We start from the raw sequence: 25,362 nt of genomic DNA on the forward strand, positions 1-25,362 counted from the left end.
TATGTGGTTGAAAGAAAGAAAGACCGAAGATGAGAATTATTGGATAAATAGCAGATGTTGTAGAGTCTGTAGAGACAATATGAGGATAGTAGTTAATGCAAATAGTGAATTGGATAATTTCACTATGCTTCTTCTATTCTTACTAGTTATCAATTGTTTAGGACCTACCCTCTCTCTCTCTCTCTCTCTTAGATAAATCTCCTGAAGACGCACTCTTGATTGAGCCGTCGCTGGGAAAATGCTGTGTGCCAAGTTTGGGGCTTTGGTACATAAGCAATTGATTTGTCTTTGACATTCAACATCGATTGTGGGTGGTCATGCAAGTCATGACCATACAGGATTAATCTTCAGAGGGAATTAAGATAATTTTGCTTTTTTAGTTGTTAACGAATAAATTTCCAAGTAATTATTGGAAATTTGAGTTGCATTTGGAACTTATATGGGGCGAATGCCCCTAACTTTGTCATTTCTCTCTCTTATTGCTCTAATATGGTGTTGGAGCTTAATAATTTATTAACTATATATTTGTTTTATTGCTTTCCTTTTTCTTTTGATTCAGCTACATGAAACAAGGCATGCGAAGAAGCGTTGAAGGAATTTTGTTGGTAAAGATCGACACTCTGTTCCGTTATTTCAGCATTTTCTGGTTATACTTTATTTTCTCAGGTTTATGCGAGGCACATATTGCAATATATTGGACGATAAAGTAATTATATCAGAATGTCAAACCATTTGATTTTAAAGTAACATTTTATGTTATATCAGGGGCATGTCATAGCTCAATTGTCATCTAATATGATAGCAAGGATCACGGTTTTGGTTGGTCATCTAATCGAATCAGTATACTAGTCATTATCGATGTATTATCATGTGTCATTACACAAATAAATATTGATGTTTATGAAAGGAAGGAAAAAGGAGAAGAGGAAGGGTGGGTGGCTAAAGAGGAGGGAGAAGAGAAAGCGGTGAATAAGGAAGAAGAAGAAGCGGCAAAGGAGAAAGAAGAAGAGGAGGAATGTGATGATAGTGATGTTGCAAAGCGGTGATGCTACACGAGAAGAGGGCTCATATTTCTATTTTAGGTTTTTTTTTTCCTTTTTTTTTTAATGTTGGGTTGGAATGGATTACCTGAAACGATAGTGGTTCTTATATTGATCCACACCCGTATCAATATATACCCCCCATTTCGTATCATTTCATGTGGTAACATAATATTCGATGATAGCTTTATTCAAATTTGGAATATAAAGATAAATTTAGTATGTCTATTATCGTTTAGGAGCTTCTGTACATATACTGAGACAAGTGCATACCTAATTTACTGTCTATAAAATTACTTTAAAGTTCAAAATATAAATCCTAACAGAGATATAGTACTAGACTCATATTAGTGTTTAGATGAATGATTATTTTTCTTGGACTAACATCTTGGTGCTCCAGTCGTCTGATGTCTTTCCCCCTTTTCTATACTAACTTACGTTCATCCTAAATTAAATTTCATGTTAATTTACGCTTAAGGGATTTCTTTCTTTAATCATTTGTCTATCTGACGACTAAGATATTTAGATTAAGGAGTATCTAAATATGGCTTATAAAAGCACAGAGCTGTTGTCAATATAGCAGCCTCACTCCTGCAAGCAGTGGCTTTTTTTGTTGGCATACTTTTACCACGAAGGGATATCTTTATTCGTTTATCTATCTTATGACTAAGATATTTAGGTTTTGAGAATATCTCAATCAATGAATGCATATTACAATGGATGCAGAGCTACGGATCTGTTTTATCTATGATCCCACTACAGTTGTCAAGGTTCAAGTTCATCATGGTAAGAAGGTCTGCGAAGCTGTTGGGGTGGCAGTAGAAGTCGGCTTGTTTCATCAAATGAATGCTTTTGTTTGTACTCTGTCCCTTTTTACAAGCAAATGTGTCATCAAGCTAAGCTAAATAGGCGCAAGATTGAGAAAGCTAGCGATACTATAGATGTATGAGACCTGGTCAAATTGAATCGGGCCAGCCTCCTTGTTATCTTCTCATATGTACTTGTAATTGCTGGTGATGAAGAAATCTCAATCCTTTTTAATGGCTTCCTTGCCATCTCAACGAGTTTTAGTTGAGGTTGAATATGATCCGAGAAATTGTGTTTTTTTTTCGTCAACCTTATTCTCCAACATGAGCGGGCCTATTTGTGTCGATCGCTGGTTCTCTCTCTCTCTCTCTCACCTCTCTCTCTCTCTCTCTATCTGTATATATACCTTTGCCCCTTCCCGCGTTCTCACCTCTCTCTGTCTCTCACTCGCCTCGACATGGGGAAGCCAAAGCAACAGACCATCTCCCGCTTCTTCGCCCCCAAACCCCCTCAGATCCCTTCGTCTGCATCTCCCCCGTCGCAGTCTAAACCCTCCCCAAGAATCTCCGCCACCGTCTCCTTCTCCCCCTCCGCCAAGCGTAGGCTTCAAACCCTAACCCCTTCGCCTCCCCCCAAACCCAAGAAATCGACACCCCCCTCCCCTCAATCTCCCGCCGCCATTCCTCCCTCCAACCCTTTCCTCCACCGCCGCTTCCTTTCCAAGCTCCTTGACCTCTCTTCCCCCTCTTCCTCCTCCTCCTCCTCGGCTGCCGCCGCCAAACCCCTTCCACAAAACCCTGCATACACGCCTCTTGAACAACAAGTTCTTGACCTCAAAACTAAGTACCCAGACGTTCTTCTCATGATCGAGGTCGGGTACAAGTACCGTTTCTTTGGCGAGGACGCAGAAATTGCCGCCCGGGTCCTCGGAATCTTCGCTCACGTCGACCGTAACTTCCTCACCGCCAGTATCCCCACGTTCCGGCTCCACTTCCATGTTCGGCGCCTCGTTGCCGCGGGTTACAAGGTCGGCGTCGTGAAGCAGACTGAGACCGCCGCCATCAAGGCGCACGGTTCCAACCGTCTCGGACCCTTTTCCCGGGGCCTGTCCGCATTGTACACGAGGTCGACCATTGAGGCCGCAGAGGACATGGGCGGTGCGAGGGATGAGGGGGTCAGCATCTCGGGGAGCAATTACCTTGCTTGTGTCGTAGAGAAGGAACTGGTTCCGGGGAGTGTGCATCTCGAGGGAAGGTTTGCTGTGAGGATCGGGATCATCGCCGTGGAGGTCTCCACGGGGGATGTTGTTCATGGGGAGTTCAACGATGATTCGATAAGGACAGGGCTCGAGGCGGTGTTGATTAGTGTATCTCCTGCTGAGATTCTTTTGGGGGAACCCCTTTCCGCAACAACAGAGAAGGTCAGTATTTATTGACAATGTAATTTGAAACTAATATGGGATTACTGGAACTTAACTCCTTTGTCATCAAGGAAGTCGTCTTCTATTAACCCATTTAATTTTTTTTTCGTTCTTCTGTTTCATGATACGGATGGATAACTTTTTTTATTGTATTTATAGGATTCTCCTATTGAATCTGCGTCTGAATAGTCGAGATTTACCTTATGTGTCGCCCTTTTGGATGATTACATGCATTAAAAAATATTTGCATTTGCTTAATGCTATTTAAATTAAAATTTTCACCCGGATTAAATCCTTACCTGGTTTTGCACAACAGTGACTTTTTTTTTATATTGCTTAGTATGAGAGACTGCAATCACTTGCAAGATATTTATCAATATCAGCAGAACAAAACATTGCCATCGAGATCAGAGCCTTTTGATATAACTGATCTCCATTACTATTACAGCTCAAATCTGCCAACTAGGTTCTTTCCTCACAACTAACATTTGTCTCGTTAAATCTATAGTCAAATATTTGCATGGAATATAGAGTTGCCCAGAATTTGATTTAGCTAGGTGCACTGGTGCATTATTTGGTAAGGTGTAATTTCTTGATGTGATCCTTCTTTCTATGTTCAACAAACTGATAATCATGACAGGTTCAGTGGTTTTGTGCTAATGTTGTTTATGTGCAATGTTTTCTTTCTTAGCTTCTACTGGCATATGCTGGACCTACATCCAATGTTCGGGTTGAGCGTGCCTCACGTGATTGTTATAGTGATGGGGGTGCACTTGCTGAAGTGATTTCTTTGTATGAGATCACAGATGACAACGTTCTGGCTGCTGTAAACAATACAGAAAATGGTGATAGAAGAGAGGAAGGATATAATCATCCTACAATTGAGGTATGCTTGTTTATTAGTATAGTTCATAAAATACTTGGAGTCATGACCAATATCATCTTTGTTTTGCATCTGAATAAACATCATCCCATCCCACCCACCTCTCCCCACACCCCCCCCCCCCCTCTCTCTCTCTCTCTCTTCCTGCCTGCTCCTGTCTCCCTGCACTTGCTCTCTTGTTTGCTTTTCTTTTTCTGTGTATCTATCTCTTTATCACCACTTTCTGTGGCCATATGCATCACAGCATTGTCTTTTTCATTCACAAAGACTGATATATATGATATATAGCTCTTAGATTCACTGTAGATTACCATTTTTCTTTGATTTCCCCTTACAGAAAATTATGGCCATGCCTGAATTACCCATTCAAGCGTTGGCATTGACCATTCGTTATCTTAGAGATTTTGGGTTGGAACGGATAGTAGGCTCCACTACTTCATTTCGGCCTATTTCTAGCAACTTTGAGATGACTTTATCAGCAAATGCCCTTCATCAGCTTGAGGTAGTTTTTCTTATCATGCTCAATATAATATTGATGTATGTGTATATGTCATTTATAGTTTTCTTTTTTTCTTTCTGAAAATGGCAGCTATAAAGTTTTTATGAGATCAAGTTTGTTGTGTTTGTGCAAGACACAGTAAAATGTAGCACTATCATCCATTTCAAATTTGTCTTTTTTCCTTCATCCTCTAGTTGTAGACTCAATTTTATCAATGTAAACAAGGTTTGCCATTTTGATGCGCTCCATGATTGTATCAGTATGTGTCCAGTCCATGTTGGCATATAACATACAGTAAGTACATCAGTATGTATTGTGGTGCCAAGAAGAGGGGAGGGGGGGAGGTGGGGGAGGAGAAGAAAAGGAGGAAGAGAAGGAGGATACTGATTACTGAGAAGAAGAGGATGGGAGGAGAAAGAAAGAGGAGATGGTGGCAGTGACCATAGAGGAGTGCTAGGCAGATTGACAGTCATTGGGGGAAGGCTTGGATGGCAAGCCTGTTCCACATCTGGACAGCTCGAAAAGGGACAGACTTCATCCCAGTTCATGCTTATGGACTAGTAAATATTGGTCAGCATGTACTGGTTCGAGACAAATGACAATCCTTGAATATAAGTTTATGATTTTGATTGGGTACCCTCTGAATGTCCTAGTTTTCAAAGTGATCTTTCATCAACAGCAAATATATTACTTAACAAAGAAGATGAAGGCTTCTGATAATAAATAATCTAAGTCTGAGATGACTTAAATAAGCTTGACTCTGAATTTGGGGAAACCTTGTCTCTATATGGTTGAAGTCAATCTCTTTGTCTCACACTTAAGATGGTCAATGCATATACACATTTGGTTTACTAATGGACAAGTGATATATATTATTTGCAGATGCAGATCAATCTTAATGCACTTTTTAAGTGTTACTTGGAAGCAAGGATTGAAATATCGTACCGACGATGTCGCCGATATATATATATATATATATATAAGTAAAAAAAAATCTTTTTTGGCGATGTCATTGAAGCGACGTCTCCTCTCTTTTCCTCACGTGAGGCGACGTTGCCTCTCTTCTCCCCAAGCGGGGTGACGTCACCTTCGCTTGGTACGGTCCAATACAATACTATATATCGAGCGGTATATTTTGGTATATCGCTCGGTATATATATAAAAGTAAAAAAAACTTTTTCGACGATATCGCCGAAGCGACGTCTCCTCTCTTCTCCCCAGACGGGGCGACGTCACCAAGGCAATGTCATAGAAAAACGAGGTGACGTCGGCTCTCTCTCTCTCTCTCTCTCTATATATATATATATATATATATATATATATATATATATATAAATCTGCGACGTCGTAGAAAAATGAGGTGACGTCGCCTTTATATATATATATATATATATATATATATATATATATATATATATAAGCAAAAAAAAATATCACCCGGTAGTGAGCTGTCTGTGTCTCAGTCTGCTGGTAGATCGGTATGTACCGCCTAGTATTATTCAAAATTGAAGACCTTGCTTGGAAGTAATCTTAATTATGATCAGACATTTGGATGGTAAATGCACTTTCAGCTAAGGTTTGAAATATCGTATCGTACCGGCATTTTGATATTCGTTCGGTACGGTATGATACTGTATACCGAGCGATACATTATTCGGCATATATATATATATATATGTATGTATATATGTATGTATATATATATATATATATGTATGTATATATATATATATGTATATATATGTATATTTCGGTGACGTCACCTCTCTCTTCCCCCTCTTCCCCAAGCGGGGCGACGTCATCGAGGCAACGTCGCCTCGTATATATATATATATATATATATATATATATATTGTTCGATAACGGGCGGTCCGTATACCGGTCAGCTGACGGATCGGTACGTACCACCCGTATTGGGTGGTATTATTCGAAACTGTATACCTTGCTTTCAGCCATAGTAATTGAAAGAGTACCCAACTGATGAGGCTGCAGTAGAAAGTTGCTTTTGAACAAAACTAAAAGTGTAATGTCATAGCAAACCGGGAAGATAATTTGAGTTATTTGAATTGTGAATAAGAAGGAAAAGAATTCATTGTATGCTTGTCTTCGAGTCATTCTAGTTATAGATTGGATCAGGAGAGTTTAGACAACATTTTGTGGGATTTTGAGATTTATGAGTCATTCTTAAATCATTATGAGTCATGTTTGGGAGAATTCAAGTCGTGGTTAGACTACATTTTGTGGGATTTTGAGATTTATGAATAAGAAATTTACAACCACGAATGATCTTAGTTTATGATCTATTGTAAGACTTAGAGGTTGTCTCATGAAATTGTTTATTTCATTATTGTAATAGATTTATCATAGTTTAGTGGCATAGTCTCCTTTTTCTCTCTCTTTCATCCGTGGGAGACAAGTTCAATTTGAAACTTCAAGGTCCAATGTCAGTTTCTTTTTTCATCATGAAACAAATTTATATTTTGGTTTAATTAATCTTGATAATTTTTTCAGGTTTTGGCAAACAACTCTGATGGTTCTTCAGAAGGGTCCCTATTTCAAGTTATGAATCATACGTGTACTGCATATGGATCAAGGCTTTTCAAACACTGGGTAAGCCTTTTGGTATAGTTGTACTTGATTGCACTGAAATGCACATTTACTGCATAATCTCTTAATATGAAGTCATTTTGAGTGACACTATGAAGCACTTTCTTCAACTAAACGGGAAAAAGAAAAAAAAATGAAGAAAAAAAATATGCAATACTTTTCCTTCACTTTCAAGTTAGCATAACATAAGTTGTTTGCATGAAGAACACAATGTTTCTTCCCTAGTTCTCTCTATTCTTTGTTGATATTCAAGTTTTTATTGCAGGTAACTCATCCTTTGTGTGATAGAAACTCAATATCAGCTCGGCTTGATGCGGTTTCTGAGATTGCTGAATCAATGGGCTCGTGCAAGGGGTCACAGGTGGAAATGGAGCTTGGAGTTGAGAATCACTCTGATGCATTTAGGCAGTCCGAGCTCAGTGAGGTTATGTCTTCAGTTTTAACTATGCTAGGGAAGTCACCTGATGTTCAACGAGGAATATCGAGAATTTTTCATCGAACTTCCACAGTAGCAGAGGTAGTGCCGGACCTGTTGGTTTCTTTGGTTAAGATGCAATTGTAGAATAAAAATTGGTTCCCAATGGTATTCTCAAGTCTTGATAGTCTGACATTGATATAATTAGTACAGGATAAATCTATTATACCTGTATCATGGTATATCATGTATGTGCTATTCCTTCCTGCACTTTTTTTCCTGTGGAAGATGTATATTCTTGCAAGATATCCACAGTTCTCAGAATATGTTTTCATTTATATCCAATTCATTAACTTGAAGCACAGTTTTAGTTGGCTTCTTCTCGAGTTCTGTAGGCATTTCAAGAGGTAAAATCAATCGCTTAATTCTGGTGATGAAGTTGTAATCAAAATTAATCTTCCAAGAGCAATCTTATATATCTTTCTAGTCACTTGTAATTAGTATTATTGGGTTGAAGTTATTGCTATTGGATTGTACTCAAATGACCTCTTCAAATTATGTATTGGCAAACTCTGAACTCTGAAGTACATTAATTGTCTATATCATGTCTTAGAATAATGTATAACTCTCACTCAGCTTTTTTATTCGCCCTTAGGGAAAATGGTATGTTGCAGCTAGCTAAATGGATATTACCTATTAAACAAAGAGTAACATACTTGTCAATTAGATAGCATTCCATACAAATAATTCTTTGTTTAAGTGTTATATTGTGTGTGTGTGTTGTCATACTGAATAACTTGAAACATTTAAGTCTTTTAGATGTTAGAAAAACAGAGAATACATTCCTTTTCCTTCTAGGCACTTTTGCATAAAAGAAAATGCATCTTGGTAATGCCATGTTGAAGTCCAAGGAGTATACCTTTCTGGTGCATTAGACCAATCTAAGAAATTTTATCTTATGTTGCTTCAAGTTAGTTATTCCCAGGCTGACTTCATCAGATATATATGATTCCCATAATTGTTTCCTCAGGGTTATCTTCAGCCATCCAACGGTGTAGTTGATTGGGTTTCAGGGGGAGCAATATCCAATCATTCACAAAATGGCCTTGGGAATATGTTAGCGATCTACTTATCAACCATAAACAATAGTTTTTTTTTTTTTAACCAGCAGGAACCATGATGCAATGGAGCTGACTACCCTTTTGATGACTGTTTAGTGTTTACAGATACTTGTTGAACACCTTCACAATGCTGGAGGATGGTGTCTCAAGCAATTCATTCTGTAGTCCATAAAATTTTATCTTAACATAGACAAGTTATTGCCTTAAGAAGTTTCAGCAACATCGATAAATTGTTTCCCTTTCAATAAGATATGGAGCTAGTTGAGAATCTAGACTAATCAACAACCCTTATGAGAGTGATTGTATATGCTTGATTGCATCATTGATGTAATGCATTAATTGTGCTTTTGCAAGTGGCAATTTATTTGAGTTAGTGTTAGCAAAAACAAGGTGGTCACATGACATAATAAAAGATTTCTGGATTCAGTAGCCTGGCATGTTTTTGCAGGACTAATACATGCCATTGACATTGTACCATATAGGTGAGTGACATGCTCACACAGCTGTGTCACTGTCAAAAGAGAAAAAAAGAAAGAAAAATAATGAAATAGGTAAAAGATAGTCAGAACCATGAGTAAAAAAGAAATAAAGAAATAATACACATACCTCTACATTCATTGTCGTAGAAACAAAAGGCCTCTTGATGTATGATAGACAACTCATGTATGGACCTCCTTAATTCCCACGGTTTAGTTCCACAAAAAAGATGTTAGTTTATAAGGACTTGATGAGTACATTATCATCGATAGGTTATTCCATTAGGTTGAGTATTGGGCATGGTGTGCGGCTTAAGCATGAAAGGGCTATCCATGAATTAACGAGGACTCCAACCTCTTAAGTGAGGCAGATTGTACTACTCTCACATTGGATGTGGACGAAGATCTGATTTGGTTTATTAGGGCTAGATGGATGAACTACCATTATCTTGGAGACTTGAGTATTTTGGTGCAATGGTTCAGACTTAATAAAATTATGAGTCAGTTATCCCATCAAGGTGTAGGTCATGACAGTTTTAGCTGATGGAGGACCAGAGAAAAGTTTGAGAGGGCTTTCAAGTGATGCATTTGATCCAGTCGACCTGCCTCCATTGCTATGAGGCTGAAATGTAGGTGTCTCAGCCAATCTGGCAAAAAAACATGTAAGACTTAGGCAGGTAAAAGTAGGTCTCACTGCCATTAGTAATAGCATGCACCGGATCATATACCTGGTAATGATCTATAATTTTTGGGTATAGTCATTGCTAGATGTATGTAATGCTTCATTTTTGGTATTTCTAATGGTTTTCTACTTGAACGAGGTTGGGAGTTTGTTAGCTGTAGATTCTGTCGCACAATATGTCAATGCCTTATCTAAAATGTTCTCTTTCTTATCTCTTTTTACAGTTTATCGGGGTCATTCATGCTATACTTACCTCTGGGAAGCAATTACAGAAGCTTTATGTGGAGAGTGATGCAGGTTATGGAGCATCACAGCAAAAAAAAGTCAAATCTGCTGTACTTAGAAGGTTGATTTCGACTGCTGCTTCACCTACTGTAATGGGTCATGCTGTTAAACTTCTATCATCTCTAAACAAGGATGCAGCTGATCAGGGTGACATGTTGAATTTATTTATTTCATGCACCAATCAATTTCCTGAGGTAAGGGACTCAAGTGTTGGTTACAATTATGCTCGGTTATAATGAAAAATTTGTGAGGAATTTTTATTTTCAGATTGGTAGAGGCCGTATAGCTGTTCAGTTGGCAAAGGAGAAGCTGGATTTACTTATTGTCCAATATCGGAAGCAGCTTGGAGTGCGCAACTTGGAATTTATGGGTGTCTCTGGGAAGACACATATGATTGAAGTAATATTGGCAATTGAACAAGTTTTTTTTTACCTATCTGGACAAGTTCCAAGTTTCTTTGACCCTTTTGTGCTTATGCTTGGTACACTTGCATTTGCATTTTTTTGTTATGGAGATCGGATCCTTTCTACATCCTATGCCACACGTCCATATTGAATCTTATGATCTGTTTCCTGTTGCTTTCTGCCTATCTGTTTTTCATTTTGTCACATGGAATTAAATGCAATTTCCACTATGCTACATGCCAACAATGTCATGGATATAGGATCCTATCTACTTTCTATGCTTCACATCAACATTGAATATTCTGATCTGTTCCCTGTTGCTTTCTTTCTCTTTTCATTTTGTTACATGGAATTAAATACAATTTCCACCAGCTTAAAATTCATTTATTGCTCTTAGTTGGTTCCACTGGTATAATTTATTCTTGGAACTTGTCAGGTCTTAGCTCGAATGATGTCAATTCATACTTCTTCAGATGATTATTAGCATGTCAGGGTTAATTCTGTTTCACTTTAAGCAAATTGGATTCCATTGACCTGCTAATGATTCTACAAAGCACCCCCATGCCTTAAATGGTTGTTTTTAACAAGCCTTTGGAGTCTTCTTGAACTGATAGTATTGGTGTGCAAATATGAGGGAAATTTTCTTTTCTGATGTGTTGATCTTTTTTCCTAATTGAATTGTATTCCTGTGGTTCTAGCTGCCAGCAGATTTAAGGGTGCCTTCGAACTGGGTAAAAGTCAGTAGTACTAAGAGGACCATTCGATATCACCCACCTGAAGTGTTGGCAGCCTTAGATGAATTGTTGGTTGCCAGAGAAGAACTTGCTGTTGCATGTAGGACAACATGGGACAATTTCTTGATGAGTTTTGGGAAATACTATCCTCAGTTTCAAGCAGCTGTTCAAGCTCTAGCTGCTTTGGACTGCTTGCATTCACTTGCCATCCTCTCAAGAAATGAGGTATATGAAAACTGTAGTTATTTGCTTACATTTGTGTCTTATTTACAGTCTGAGTAGCATGTTGATATTTATCTTCATTTTTTTCTGCAGAATTATGTTCGTCCTGTTTTTGTTCATGATGATGAACCTAGTCAGATCCATATCTCCTCAGGCCGTCATCCTGTGAGTAGCAATGATTTTGATATGACTCTTCATGTTTTTTTAATTTCATATCTCCTCAGGCCGTCTCCATATCTCCTTTATAACCAGTAAATTCTGTGTTAATTGCATATATCGCCTAGATTCAACAATTTTCTCATCTTTGTTGTTGTTCCTGTTCTAGTCTCTTATCAGAATCCTGTATCTGTTTCCTCAACTGTGTTTCAAATGTCATCTCTGTTACTGGCTTCTTGTTGTTGCAAGAGTTGCCTTTTTGTAACCTCATTTTGTTGTTTATGCACTGTGGTGTGACCTGTATGTGTGCCATTGATCTAGTTCCATTTGATCCTGTCAGTTATTGTTGCATTTCTGCTGCATGTCCATTGATATTTATATTTCACAAAGGGAAGATAAGCCACTGTGCATTTGCTTGAATCAGTGCAAGAATGGGATAGTTCATTTTGCATTATTTCTAAGATGTAGCAGTTGACACTGTTCTTGTGGAGTGATAAAACATGCCTTTGTGAAGCCTTTCATTTTCTTATCTAATGATCCTTGGCTATTTGGTGATTGAAGAAGGTTATATTTATACCTTTGTTTCTCTGACTCTAAAATTAAATTGTACAACACTGCATGAAAGCAAGTCACTGTTTGCAGAATTTTCTTTCCTTTTATAATATATTAATATGCTGGTTAAATGTGATCATATTCTGCCGCTGCAGGTTCTGGAGTCAATCCTTGGTGATAACTTTGTCCCAAATGATACCGAGTTGCATGCCGATGGTGAATACTGTCAAATTGTGACTGGACCAAATATGGGTGGGAAAAGTTGCTACATTCGCCAAGTCGCTCTCATAGCAATTATGGCTCAGGTATAAATAGGTCTTTGGTTGATGATCTATACTTTAGGATATCAAATTACTATTGTCAATCCTCATTTAATTTTTAGTTTTTGATGGTTTACTGAAGATCATATTGTGCATCAGTGTCTGTGGTACCGAATTGTACCGCCCAGTACGGGCGGTACGTACCGGTCTGACAGGCCAGCGGTATGCCGACTGCCTGGTACCGGTCCGCACTGTACAGTGCACTGTACAATGCTACAGTATACTGCTGCACTGCAGCACTATACACTGTACTGCTACAGTGCTCGGAACACTTGAGTGTATCGCTCGGTACACCTGGGTGTACTGCTCGGTACACCGTACCGTACCGGTACCGAGCCCAGATCGAAATACCGGTACGGTACGGTATTGCGAACCTGCATAAAGCAGTAATGTGCGGATTTTTTTTTCTTTTGTTTTGATGTTAATGAGATAGTTCCTTCGTAAACATTGCTAGGCATGTCATTATTCATCTATTTGTACTCATCTTATCAATTTTTGAATGAAAATATTCTTGAGCACTATCAAGAATTTAATCATAAAGTGGTGGTTTAAGTAGTGTCAAACTTCTTTTTTTTTTTTTATCATTTCTATTTGTCTGGTACATCTAACTTAGTTATGTCATCCTTTTGTTTCCTGGTTCATTATGAATACTAGAAAACTTTTACTAGATGCACCACTAAGATGGCCTTATTCATGTTGCTCTAAGTAATTGTTGAGAGTTCTTTTTTCGTGATAATTGTGTCATGAAGATGTACCTCTGATTCATCTAGGTTGGTTCCTTTGTACCAGCATCATTGGTAAAGATGCATGTGCTGGATGGAATTTACACTCGTATGGGTGCGTCAGACAGCATCCAGCAAGGAATAAGCACCTTCTTTGAGGAGTTGACTGAGGCTTCTCAAATACTACATAATTGCTCATCATGCTCTCTTGTCATCGTTGATGAACTTGGTCGAGGCACAAGTACATATGATGGTGTTGCAATTGCTTATGCTACATTACAGTATTTTCTTAAACAGAAGAAATGCATAGTTCTTTTTGTCACTCACTACCCAAAGATTCTGGATATCCAAAAAGAGTTTAAAAGTTCAGTTGGGGCATATCATGTTTCCTATCTGACATCGCAAAAACCTCTTGAAATTACTGAATCTGAATCAATATCTAGTGCTGATAAGCTTTGTCACAAAGAGGTTACTTTTCTTTATAAGCTTGTAACGGGTGCATCGGATAAGAGCTTCGGTCTTAATGTTGCCAAGCTTGCACAGGTAATTTCAAATTATCATTATCTAGAAATTCTCTGCTATCTTATGTTTCTTTACTAGCCTAGCTTTGTGTATGGTCCTGAAAGTACATTCATTATTGGGACTTCTCAATTATATCCTAATGGAATTGAGGATTATTTCCATCACATGTGTAATCACATCTGTTGTATTATATTACTTGTTTTATTTACATATATAATGCTTGTTAAATAAAAAACACGTAAAATCCAAAAGAAAACTGGAAAGAGATTATGATGGATCTGAATTTGAAAAGGTATCGTATATGGTTGAAAAGTTTCAATAGTTTGTCCAATAAACAACTCATGTATGACCGAGGAGTAGGAAAAGGATTCCCAAAATCAAAAATAGTTTGAACTTTGAAGTTTATTCTATTAGTTCTTATTGCTCAGCCCATGCTAAGAAAGGGACAGAAACTGATAATGAAAGGGTTAATTTATTTTTACTAGAACGGAGTACCTTCATTTTGACTGTTCACATACGTGAGGGATGCAGAACTGGTTAGATCTCCAATACTGTTTACCTAAGCTTTCTTTGTCCAATTTTACTGCATTTCAAGGTGCACATAGAAGGTCCTAAAGGAAATAGGGACACACAAGGTCACAAAGGGAATAGGATATAAGAATCTCATTTTGCCCATGCTGAAGATTGTGGACTGTAAATGCACATTTATTTCTGGAAATATGTATTTCAGAGAGGAATAATCAATCTTGATTTTAACATTTTTTTAGCTTACCTCCCATTTTATTAGCTCTTTGATGTTTGCTTTTGGCAAAGAAATGATTTGCAAGAGTTTATCTTTGTGCTAAATATTGTTACATGTCAAACTTGTACCTTATGTAACCTTGTAATTTGTATAACAGTCAATATTGGCAAGGAGTTACAAAGGTATGTGTCACTTTGAAGTGTTGAATAGCTTTTTATTGTGTTAGGTCAGTAACATTATGTACTAGCAATAGAATTTCATAAGATTTGGAAGACATTGGCCTTGGATATTTCTTTAAATCGTTGAATTGGATAAAAAAATTACATTTTATCTTAGTTTCTTAGACGAATTATTTTGCATATTAGTCCCTGGTGTCTACTGATCTGCAAATTGATTTCTTGAATCCCATATGTTAGTGCCAAATGGGCCTCTTGGTTAGTTGGACCATAGATGAATAAAATATGTCACGGATACTTGCCTTTTTAACATTAACATAGAAACCTTGGATAACATAGAAACTTTACAAGATGTGTTGACAATTTACACGAATTTTATTAGTGGTCTTTCTACCCTTCTTTTCCATTATTTCGGTCAATGATTCACAAGAAATTTAATTATTTAGCTTGGCTTTCTTTGGATTTTCCAATTGGGTTCCTCTCATGGCCCATCTCTAATCTAACCTTGATGGTGGTAAGAATGTGAGATAAGCATCAGTGGGAACAAAAGTAGGATCTAACTAACCCCTTTTTATTGATAGATGAGACGGATGAGAACAAAGTGGAGTTTATGAGAAAGACTAAAATCTAGATCTTCTTGTAATGCTTCAATATATATATGACATCCAAAATAGTCTCGAGTTTAATAGTGAGACTAAATAGTTCAATTGCCTTGATCTAATCTTGAGTTATCTTCGTGACTAGCATAGATGTCAAATAGCCCATATAATGGAACCTATTTGAAACCCATGTGTTTGTCTGCTTCATAGGCTGTAATTGGTAGCTCAGGAGACAAACTAAACATGAAATCAAACCATCAAATTAGATTTAATTGTCGTTTACAGTATAATAGTGCAAACATTGACTTGTGACTTGTCAGTTATGTTTCAATTTTTGACATGCTTAATTCCATATGAGGAACCTGAATGTATCATTTTATCTTTTGTATGTTTGGTGCAAGATCATGTTGGTCCAGGAACTAAATCGACACCATTTATCGGAAATTTGACTGAACAGATGCTTTAAATTTGAAATATTTTCCCGGTTCCAGAACGAGTAATTAGCTATTATTTTCTTCAGCTACCAGCTTCGTGCATTGCACGGGCTGCTGTCATGGCTGCAAAGTTGGAATCAGAAGTGAGCGAGCATTTGGGAAGCAAAGAAGGGAGGTTAATTAAAGTGTCATCTCAGAATGAAAATTTAGATCATTCTTCTGAACTATCTGAGTTCTGCAAGGAACAAGAAGACTTTGCTGACTTGGCAAAAGCATGCCATAAAGTGTTGTTTTATATGATGTCTGCCTTGAATGAGGCTGAACCTGTGAACATGTTGTGTTCATTGAAGAATGCAAGAGACATTGCATCCAAGTCCATAGATCATACAGGGGACATGCTTCCACTATCTTTTATCCCCACAAAAAGGAGACAATGAGGTTGGCTTCAATGATTACAAGAGCTCATATCATCCAACCACCATGCCAAGATCACTGGAGAAATCAACATACAACACCTTGGGTGCAAATTGAAATTGACCGAACAGGTTACTGAAGGCTCTTTGATGCGTTATGTAAAATTGCAGATCCCCTTGCTGCCATAGTGAATAGTATAGAAACGGAATATGGTGGCGGTTCGATGCATATGAAATTTTGTTTAGCTTCACTCTTTGATCCCTGAGAAAATTGTTTATAATATGTGAAGCTTGTATATATATTTCTTCCAGGGAGCCTAGCTTAAATTATGCTTGCTGTTGCTCCTAAATCTTGTAGAGGGAAAGTGGAAAAAGTAAAAGTATGCGTTGCTTATTCTGATAAAATGATAAAGCAGTAATGATGTCAAGTCTATCAGATGTTGTATGCACAGTGATCATCACCTAAGACTCATTTGGCATTGAAGCTTCATCTATTTGTAATTTGTACCAATTTTTATGATCTTATCACTTGAATATAATTACTATCGTCAGTAGGGATTGTATGTATAGGCATCAAATCAGGATCCAAGATGGGCATATCATAGTCCACCCCCTTGTTTATGGTGTGGACACGTAGTTATCTTTTAACAAAATTGTGACCCCTTTTGTGGATTGGATTCATCTATTGTCAGCCACTAAATGAGTGCTTAATCCTGCATGTCTTCGTCATCATTAACCAACATATGGTCTTTTCTTAATCGGATACTGCTGTCGGTGAAATCGGATTCTGTGATACTTTTTACCATTTTCGGATCCTAAGTGGATCCGATGGATTATAACCAGGTAAGGGAGCTCGACGACCTGTTCATCCAATACCCGACCCGAATCCGAACTGATGACATCCCAGCACCGGCGAGATCCCAGGTTTAAAAGACTCTTGTGGTACTGTTGCATTCCAAACACCCGTCGACCCAACGCATCGTTGCCGCTCGACCATCCCTCCATGTTCACCGCTTCTTCCCTGCGCTATCCCGAGATGTGGAAAAGAAGAAAAACGAGCTCCCGTGGCCGATGCCATCGATCTCTCCGCCATTGATGGTCCTCTCCTCTTCCCATCTCCAGCTCCGACAGGCCCCCTCCGTTCGATCGGTCCGTGCGATCCTTCCACTTCCCTTTGGCCTCGCACCCTTCTCCTCCGGTTTTTAGGGTTTAATGTTCGATTTGATCCGGTCCTGGAGGAACGATGCGAATGAGGGATCGATGCTGGTCGTTTTGGTCTATTTGGATTTTCTTTGAATCATTGTTGGTGATTTGTTTCATTCTGATGCGATCTTGCGTTCTCGATTCGGGGTTGCTTGCTTTTCAAATGTGGTGGTAGCGTTGGATTTGTCTGCCCCGAAAACAAAGTGGATGATGGATTTAGCTTGTGGTATCTTGATTACGGCATCGGTTGGTCTTCGGGGTTTAGATACAGAGGACAGAGTCACTGTGTTCTTCGTTGCATTAGGATATGCTTCTAGTCTTTTTCTTTGGGAAGGAAAGGAAATCGCTGATGATTGGTCGTCTTGTTTAAAGTTCCGTGTACGGGACAGATCATGGTGTTCCGTTTAGTTTGTTGGGCAATGGAGGAGACATTTTGAATGCATTTTCTTGAACTCTATGGAGGAAACTTCTGAAAGGATCGATGCTGTTGGTTTGTCAGATGAACGATTCTTTGGCATTTGTTGGTGCTAGCAAACAAAATTTTGATGTGACCCAGAATAACTTTGTAGATGAGCAGGAAGACTCTATAGAGGGCTCAGAAGGAGGGCCTCTCTTTGATGAAAAACCGACTGAACAAGTGGCTGAGGAAAAGGAAGCTTATCAGCTGGATGAGTTGAGGGATTGCTTCAGAAGGCTATCAAGGAATTGCAGGTTGCTCAGCTCAACAGTCCTTGTGCTGGAATACAGGGCATAGAAGATATCTGAAACAGCAATCGCCTTAAAAGATGAAGCAGAACGTGCTTGGTGAGACGTTAATTCAGCTCCTTCTACCATTCAGGAGATTTTTTTAATGAAGAAGACATTGCCAAAGAGGCAGTCCACAAGGACACCGTGGCTGGTAGCACGAGTAATTGATTACAAAAAGAAGATATCATCAGAACCTTCTGTGAGGAATCATGAGAAACAAGCACTGGTATGTAAGGAAAGCTTGGAAAGCTGCGAGGAAGGATCGAGATGCATTCGAATGGGGAATGAGGAACTGCAGCAGAAGGAAGTAGAGAAGTTGCTGGAGATTGCTGAGAAAGCTCAGCTGGATTTTGGAGATGCAGTGAGTTGAGAGTTTAGGAAACTTTTATAATGCTTTTCCACAATTATCTTACATAATAAACTGCAACACGAATTTTGTAACTGGAATTTTTAGATTGGGGCTGAGTGGACTCGTGCTGCTGCCATAGTTTTAAATACTCCTGATGCAAATTATAGAGCAGTTTGGACGGTGAGCAACTATCCAAATGTTAAAGACATTTGTTCAGGTCCACAAATATTGATCATGGAATTAATTTGTAAAAGGAAGGTTCATCTGCGGAAAGTTATGGTCACACCTTTCATTTCAACACATGGTACGAGAAAAAAAAATATTATCAAGAACATGTTTTTCTCTGTTAATTGTTTAAATACAACTAACTATATGTTGTTGTGAAAAAAGGTGTTTTTGATATCCTAATCAGACTTGCTATTGCAAATTGTCAAGGTTGTACCAGACTTTGGAACCAAATCTCCAGTCAACTGCTGTTGTTCTTGCACAGGTAAATTGAATGTTACTGTGATTAATGTCGCACTGATTGAACCTATATGGCTATATGTTCAGTGAAGCTGTGAAACTTTGTGCTTCACTAGGAAAGTTGGCCAATCTCAGAGCTTGCTGCCCCAATAAATGAATTCAGAACTCGTCGTCTCTCAGAGCTCGCTGAGGTAAAAATATCACCAACTGTTTCATGTTGTAGTTAACTGAACTGACCCTTGTTTACCTCTTAACAACGTTGGTGAACTGTTTTTATTTTTTCACCTTATTGAGCAATTTGCAAATTCCCTTTGAGAAAATCATGGTTAGACTTTTTGCTTTACTTTGAAATAATGGTGTCATATTATAAGATAAGCACAACTTCAGCCAACCCTTTTATAGTCATCAATCTATTTAATGTTACTTAGATACTGGCTGCTTGCATAAACATCCTTTATAATATAATTACATTATTTAGTAGCACTCCTTATTTAGTGGTTGTTATTATTATCTGTATGAAAGTAGTAAGTGACAAATTGTAAATATGTTTTCCTTGCATCACTATTATACATATTTTTGGGCATTATAACATAGGAAGATGATAGATTTAATAGGATTTTCATTACATTTTGTCCTTTTTTGCACAAAAATCAGTATAACATTTGCCGGACAGTAACCAGCAGGTCTCATCCTATCTGTAAGCCTTTTCCTTTTATTTGAATTTGCCGGACAGAAATCAAAGGAACAAATGCTCACCTAATGAAAAATTGAGGTCCTGGAATAGCACTAGTCAACCCAAATGTAAGACAATTTTTTGTAGCTTTAGGAAAATATTCCTCAAGATATGCTTCCGAGAGAGTTAACTTTAGTAAACACTTGTAGCTTTTGTGCAACAAATGCCTTAGCATTGGACAAGTATTACTCAAACCAGCAAGTCCTCTCTTATCTCAGCCCATGCGAGGGATAAATGCTTAGCATTGGACAAACTAGTAAGAGATCAGATCGAACATCAACAGATCCGGGACTTCCCAAATACAACAATGAGAAGAACATTTGCAAAGGTTGCCAGTTAAAATAGAAATTAGGCTTATCATTAGGATCAGTTAAGGCGGCGATCATCAGATTGCTAAAACATAAAACATCTAATTAAAAGAATCACTATCAGAAAAGGCTACAAACATTAATTTTTCCAGCAAACTAATCCTTCGATGCACCAAAAAGTTGGGAACTCATGTGGAAGTTATCATCCATTATTGAGTTATGGGATTATATCTTTCTTTTACCTGTACAAGGATCTTGACAATAAATCAGAAAGAATAAGTGAAAGAAAAGAAATCCAGCACACTCTGGCTCCTCTAAACATATGATGTCCAGGTTAGGTTGGTGCCTGCCCTAAGATGATAAAACTTAATATTTCAGATGGCATTAAGACATGGCCTTCATAAAATCTGCCATTCATCATCATGGACGGGATCATCAGTGTCAGTAAAGGTATCAACTGCCAAAAGATCAGCGTAAGGAACTGGCTTTGCGGGCTGAAGATTCTGGGCAACAATAAAGAGTGGTGCCCCGTTTGACTTGTCTGCAAGCTTAGAAGCACAGGAACAAAAGTCTTCGAAATCATCTGTATTAGTTAACTAATCAGTCGACTGTAACTTTCTGCAAAATGGAACTCTAAAGGGAGAACAAGTTACCTTTATATCTGCAATAGAACCCAATGGCCAACGATGGGTCGATCATGTCAAGTGGAACATGACGCACAGTGCTGAAACATGAAAGTAAGCCACTTGAGAGGGGTAAGGCATCAAATATATATCAATGTCAGCCACCTAAAACCTTTACGCAGCTGAAACAACATACCTGCAGTGATATGAAGAACTATCAGCTTCCAAATCATCCCTCTTGATATCAACAGCCTATTCAGTGCATACTTCAAATTTCAGTACGATAACAAATAGTCAATCGGTGATCTGATGCATGATCAAATAGAAAATTTTCCTAATGGAAGGTTATATACCGGTTGGACTTCATGAGGATCCAAGTACAGTGCCTTGTTGTCCTGTATGCCAACAATATAGGTAGAGGCCCCAGGTCTTCCACCTAAAATGCCAAGGCTTTGTGGAAATGTAAATGTTTCCCACAACAAAGGAATGTACCTGCACGAAGTATGACATGCTAAATAGCACATCGGAATACCAACTGATAAATTCATCAAAGATTCCCATATTTGTGGTGATTTAGGCAATTATCTAGTATACATGTAAAAACGAGTTCTTTAAATTTCCATTCACTAAAACAAAACACTTGCCATTTAAGCATGCTTGTTTTTTTTTCTTTTTCACAGTTTAGGTCCACAGAAATGGGAAATAGAAGTTGCCATATAATGTAAAGCTTCGCTATAACATTGTTAGGAGTATTGATTTACCTGGGGTTGATCTTTTCTAGTCCAAGTACCAAAGGAACCAACAACAGAATAGGTGCCCAGTTCAATTGCCCCTTTTTAAAATCATAACATAGTCTGGCAGCAACCTCAATACAGATAACTGGAGCTCCACCTCTCTCCCCATCTTCATCACCTGAAACAGTATATAGAACCATGGGCAAGCTTTCTTTGCATTTATCACTTTCAATTTGCTCTTTGTTATCATGAGCAAGGGTTTCCCATGTTCGACACATAGCATAAGGACCCAACCATGATCCAGCAGCCAAACCATAACACCTCCCAGCTTGAAGCAGATTGTGCACTGAAAAAGCACATGCCTCCGAGTCACCAAAAAGATGAAGAATTTCAATATACCCAGGATCATGTGGCTGCATAACCAATAGAAAATCATCATAAGCATTCCGAGATATCATGGATATATATGGTTATTCCTTTTACCTTCTGCAAGCGCATTCTCCAAGATCTCCCTAGATGATGAAAGATCAATGCCTGTTAGCAATTTTAGATTAACAAGATAAGCACACATCACTAGTTTCACTGGGACATGTATAAACCTAGATGAATAAGGAGGAAGACTTGGAGTTATACCTGAGCGACAAGCATCTGGCTACTTCTGATCATACATCCCCAGTTGACATCACATGTGAACTTTGAATCACCAATGGGGTCAAAACCTTTCCGGTATGTTATCCAAATTCTTGATAAGAAATCTTCTAGGAAAGCATCATAACTATTGGGAGCATCAGAACCATGTGATGACTCCTCATGTGAGAGTTTATAACATTTGCCAAGAAACCATATATCACTGGTTGACCTCAAAGTGTCCGCCCTGCTTGTCCATAGCATACGCTCTTGAAGTCTCCTCATCGGCCCACTAGTCATGACCTTATTCAGACTTGTCACCCAGCCATGTTCTGGAATTGCTAGACTTGTTTTCAACTGAACCCGTGTTGGAGTGTCGTTCGAAAACCGAAAAAATGGATCTGAAGAATCTCATCAAGAAAGAGGCCTTGAAACACCGATGGTGAACAGTCTGGTCTGAATTAGCAGCTTTGGATTCTCTAGCTACTGAACCATCATCTGAGTTATGTGCAGGAAATTTGGAGTCCAGAACTCTCCCAAGCAGGTCCGTCATTACCTAAACAAACAAGCACACAGCACGTTTTCATACCAGCAAAAGCATGGCGTCGGAAGGAGGCATCACATGAAATACTGAGCAAAAGAAAAGTTTGAAGGAAGACCAGGTTCCTTACTACCAGCATTAGACATTCAAGTATAGCAAGTTAATCACAGCAGAATAAATTAAAATGCAGTTCAACAAGAATGGTGTTGACTATTTGTGTTTGGTAGGTGTAAAACATCGAAAAGAATGCAAATGATTTGTATTGAGGTGGATTTGGAGGTTGCTAGAAAAGGACCCATCAAATCCACATCAAACTTCGGTAGCAATTAGCCAAGGTGTATTGCATTACCTTGAATTAATATGATGATAAAAAAAGGAAATCTAATAATTTGCTTAGATAAAATATAATTGGATGCTGACAGCCGAAAGGAATTACAAGTGTCAAGTATAAACTTCTGTTTACAAGAAAAAGAAACATCGATATGCATTCAACAATGGGAAACAAGAATCTACACTTGGGGAAGGCACTATGACAAGTATAATCTACAATGCAATAATATGAACCAACTTGTGTGTACAATGAAAGACCTAGACTTAGGTAATTGTTCATATAATAACTATTGTTATATCACGAGAAGCTAGAAATCACAAGGCACATGAATTGTCATGTAGAAATAGAAGAGATAAAACTTAGTATAACTAATTAATAACGAGAGAAATGCATATGTATTATGTGTTGAAAACAAATGTAGTAATGTAATAAATGCATATTTGGTTAAACCACATGAATACAAATACTTTGTATAATATAGAGAGCAATGCCATTCAGAAAGGAGACATGTAAGACAGTAAGTTGGTTAGGAGGAAAAATATATATATATTTGACATAATAAATATATAATTATTGAGGAACAGATTCTTATTGAGGAACAGATTCTTAGTATAATATATAATTATACTAAGAACAGATTCTTCTTCTTATTAATATGTTCCTTACTTTTTTCTTTTTTTTTTTCTCTCGATTAATCAGGTAACAGGCTTTACTCGATAGTACCAATGTTTTCTTTCAGTCCAAAGCACGCAAATGAAGGTGTCATCAATCAAGAACAGGAGTTCCGATCAAACTACAGAACAGATTCAAGGAAAACCAAACCCCGAAGCAGATGGAGTTTAGCGAGCTCAAGATTGCAGACCCATCCCAAGTCCTAAATCACGGTGTACTACTCTTGATGCTGATAGATGCACTTAATCGCTCCGCTTTCCCTCGCACACCGATCACTACCCGAGATCCCCGATCAGATACTAAACTATTTACGACAAAATTCGAACTATAAATAACGATCGATGGCCAACAACGATCAGCTATTCCTCCTTCACTCATCAACCCGATCCACAAGTAGCGATCGAAAACCTAGAGACAACGAGATGAAATCAGATCGACTCCGAGACAGGAGATCACGCGTTACCTGGGAGCGAGCGAAAAAGAGCGACGGGATTAGGGGCGCGCCGTGACGCATCGATCTCCAACACAAGCCACAAAATATTTCTAGGTCTCCAAGATTCCCCTTCTACTTGGGACGTTGGTTCAATGGTAAAATATGCATAGGGGTAAATTCCCTAGAAAAATTCATATTTTCCGAGAACTCCTATTTTGATTTTTTTTTAATAATAAAAACATAGAATTTTTTTATAGAAAAAACTAAATTTCTAATATTTTTTCCCAACATAATGTCTTTTATTTTTTTAAAAGATGAGTTTACGCTTGTACGATCCGCTATCATTATCTCATTTTTTTGTATCGAACATCGCCTTTACCTCGTCGCGAGGTCATTGCTTGCAAACTCTTCAACAATTGCAAAGTGTTCAGGAATAACCTCATAATAATTTTGCTATTGACCTTTGCTCCACTCCACCATAGTGATAACTCTCAATAACAATCTAAAAGTCTCCTAAGACCTCTCTTCCCTAACTCCCTTGATGGAGGTACAGATAGAGACAAGTTCGGGGAGTCGAGGAGGAGGTCTTGGGTGTCATTAATATGGGGGCTATCACAACGAGGGTCATCGTCGTAGTAGAATAAAGAGGAGACCGATGCAATGACAATGTCGCTATGAGGGTGATTCCAAGAAAGCGATGAAAGCGGCTTGCTATGTGAGAGGGTGAAAGGCGACCACAATAAGACGAAGATGATCACGATGAGATAGAGGTCAAGGGTAAAATGGTAAAGATAACCAAGAAAGGGCATTGTGCGGGAATAAAGAAAAAAGAGGTGATCGCAAGAAATAATAGAAACTTGAGGCTTTTTTTTTTGAAAATTTATCAAAATAATATTTACTTTTTTTCGTTGGACAAACATACCATCAACCACTAATTTATCTTTTTCCTATTTTCCCTCCATTTTAAGTAAATCCAAATGAATCGTAAATTAACAAAAATACAAACTAAACACAAAATTAATCTTAAAATTAAAAGTAAAGTATTATAAAAATTATAAGATTATGAAAAAGAAAATAAAAATCATAATGTTAAATATTAAGAAAAGATAATATAATAATTTTATTTTATATTTTATATGAATAACAATTAAAGTCATTAAATAAACAAAAAATTGTTAAATATTAATTCTAAATTTTAAATTTTTTTAATAAACCTTATAAATAACTTTTCAATGTCTAAATGATTTTTTTTTTCTTTTAAGCCTTTAAAATATATATTTTTTAATTTATTTCAGTTATTACAAGTATGAAATTATGTCAATTTTAAATTTTACCAAATTTAAGATGAATATACAATCTTTTAGG

The 25,362-nt window shown here is 37.8% G+C and overlaps 1 protein-coding gene, 1 long non-coding RNA gene and 1 pseudogene across 3 annotated transcripts; 2 read left to right on the plus strand and 1 right to left on the minus strand.

Annotated features, from left to right (window-relative positions):
• Positions 1-2,123: 2,123 nt before the first annotated feature.
• On the plus strand, positions 2,124-16,725 carry LOC135642154 (DNA mismatch repair protein MSH3-like). Of its 2 annotated transcripts, none has more exons than XM_065158066.1 (12): positions 2,124-3,267; positions 3,959-4,153; positions 4,488-4,652; positions 7,161-7,259; positions 7,522-7,773; positions 10,175-10,429; positions 10,503-10,634; positions 11,338-11,598; positions 11,689-11,760; positions 12,459-12,608; positions 13,394-13,888; positions 15,786-15,920. In XM_065158066.1, the coding sequence occupies exons 1-12, from the start codon at positions 2,305-2,307 to the stop codon at positions 15,831-15,833; spliced, it is 3,087 nt and encodes a 1,028-aa protein (XP_065014138.1). In that variant the 5' UTR covers positions 2,124-2,304; the 3' UTR covers positions 15,834-15,920. The 2 variants fall into 2 exon arrangements, with proteins under 2 accessions (XP_065014138.1, XP_065014137.1); XM_065158065.1 differs by having other exon boundaries at positions 2,126-3,267; positions 15,905-16,725.
• A 479-nt stretch (positions 16,726-17,204) lies between these two features.
• LOC135642333 (uncharacterized) lies at positions 17,205-20,071 on the plus strand. The gene is made up of 3 exons (XR_010497939.1): positions 17,205-18,834; positions 18,966-19,020; positions 19,112-20,071. It is a non-coding gene; the product is annotated as an uncharacterized LOC135642333 (long non-coding RNA).
• A 145-nt stretch (positions 20,072-20,216) lies between these two features.
• On the minus strand, positions 20,217-24,126 carry LOC103973203 (cysteine protease ATG4B-like; annotated as a pseudogene).
• Positions 24,127-25,362: the final 1,236 nt, after the last annotated feature.

This window comes from Musa acuminata, chromosome BXJ3-7 (genome assembly GCF_036884655.1).
Source record: "Musa acuminata AAA Group cultivar baxijiao chromosome BXJ3-7, Cavendish_Baxijiao_AAA, whole genome shotgun sequence".
NCBI classification, from domain to species: Eukaryota; Viridiplantae; Streptophyta; class Magnoliopsida; order Zingiberales; family Musaceae; genus Musa; species Musa acuminata.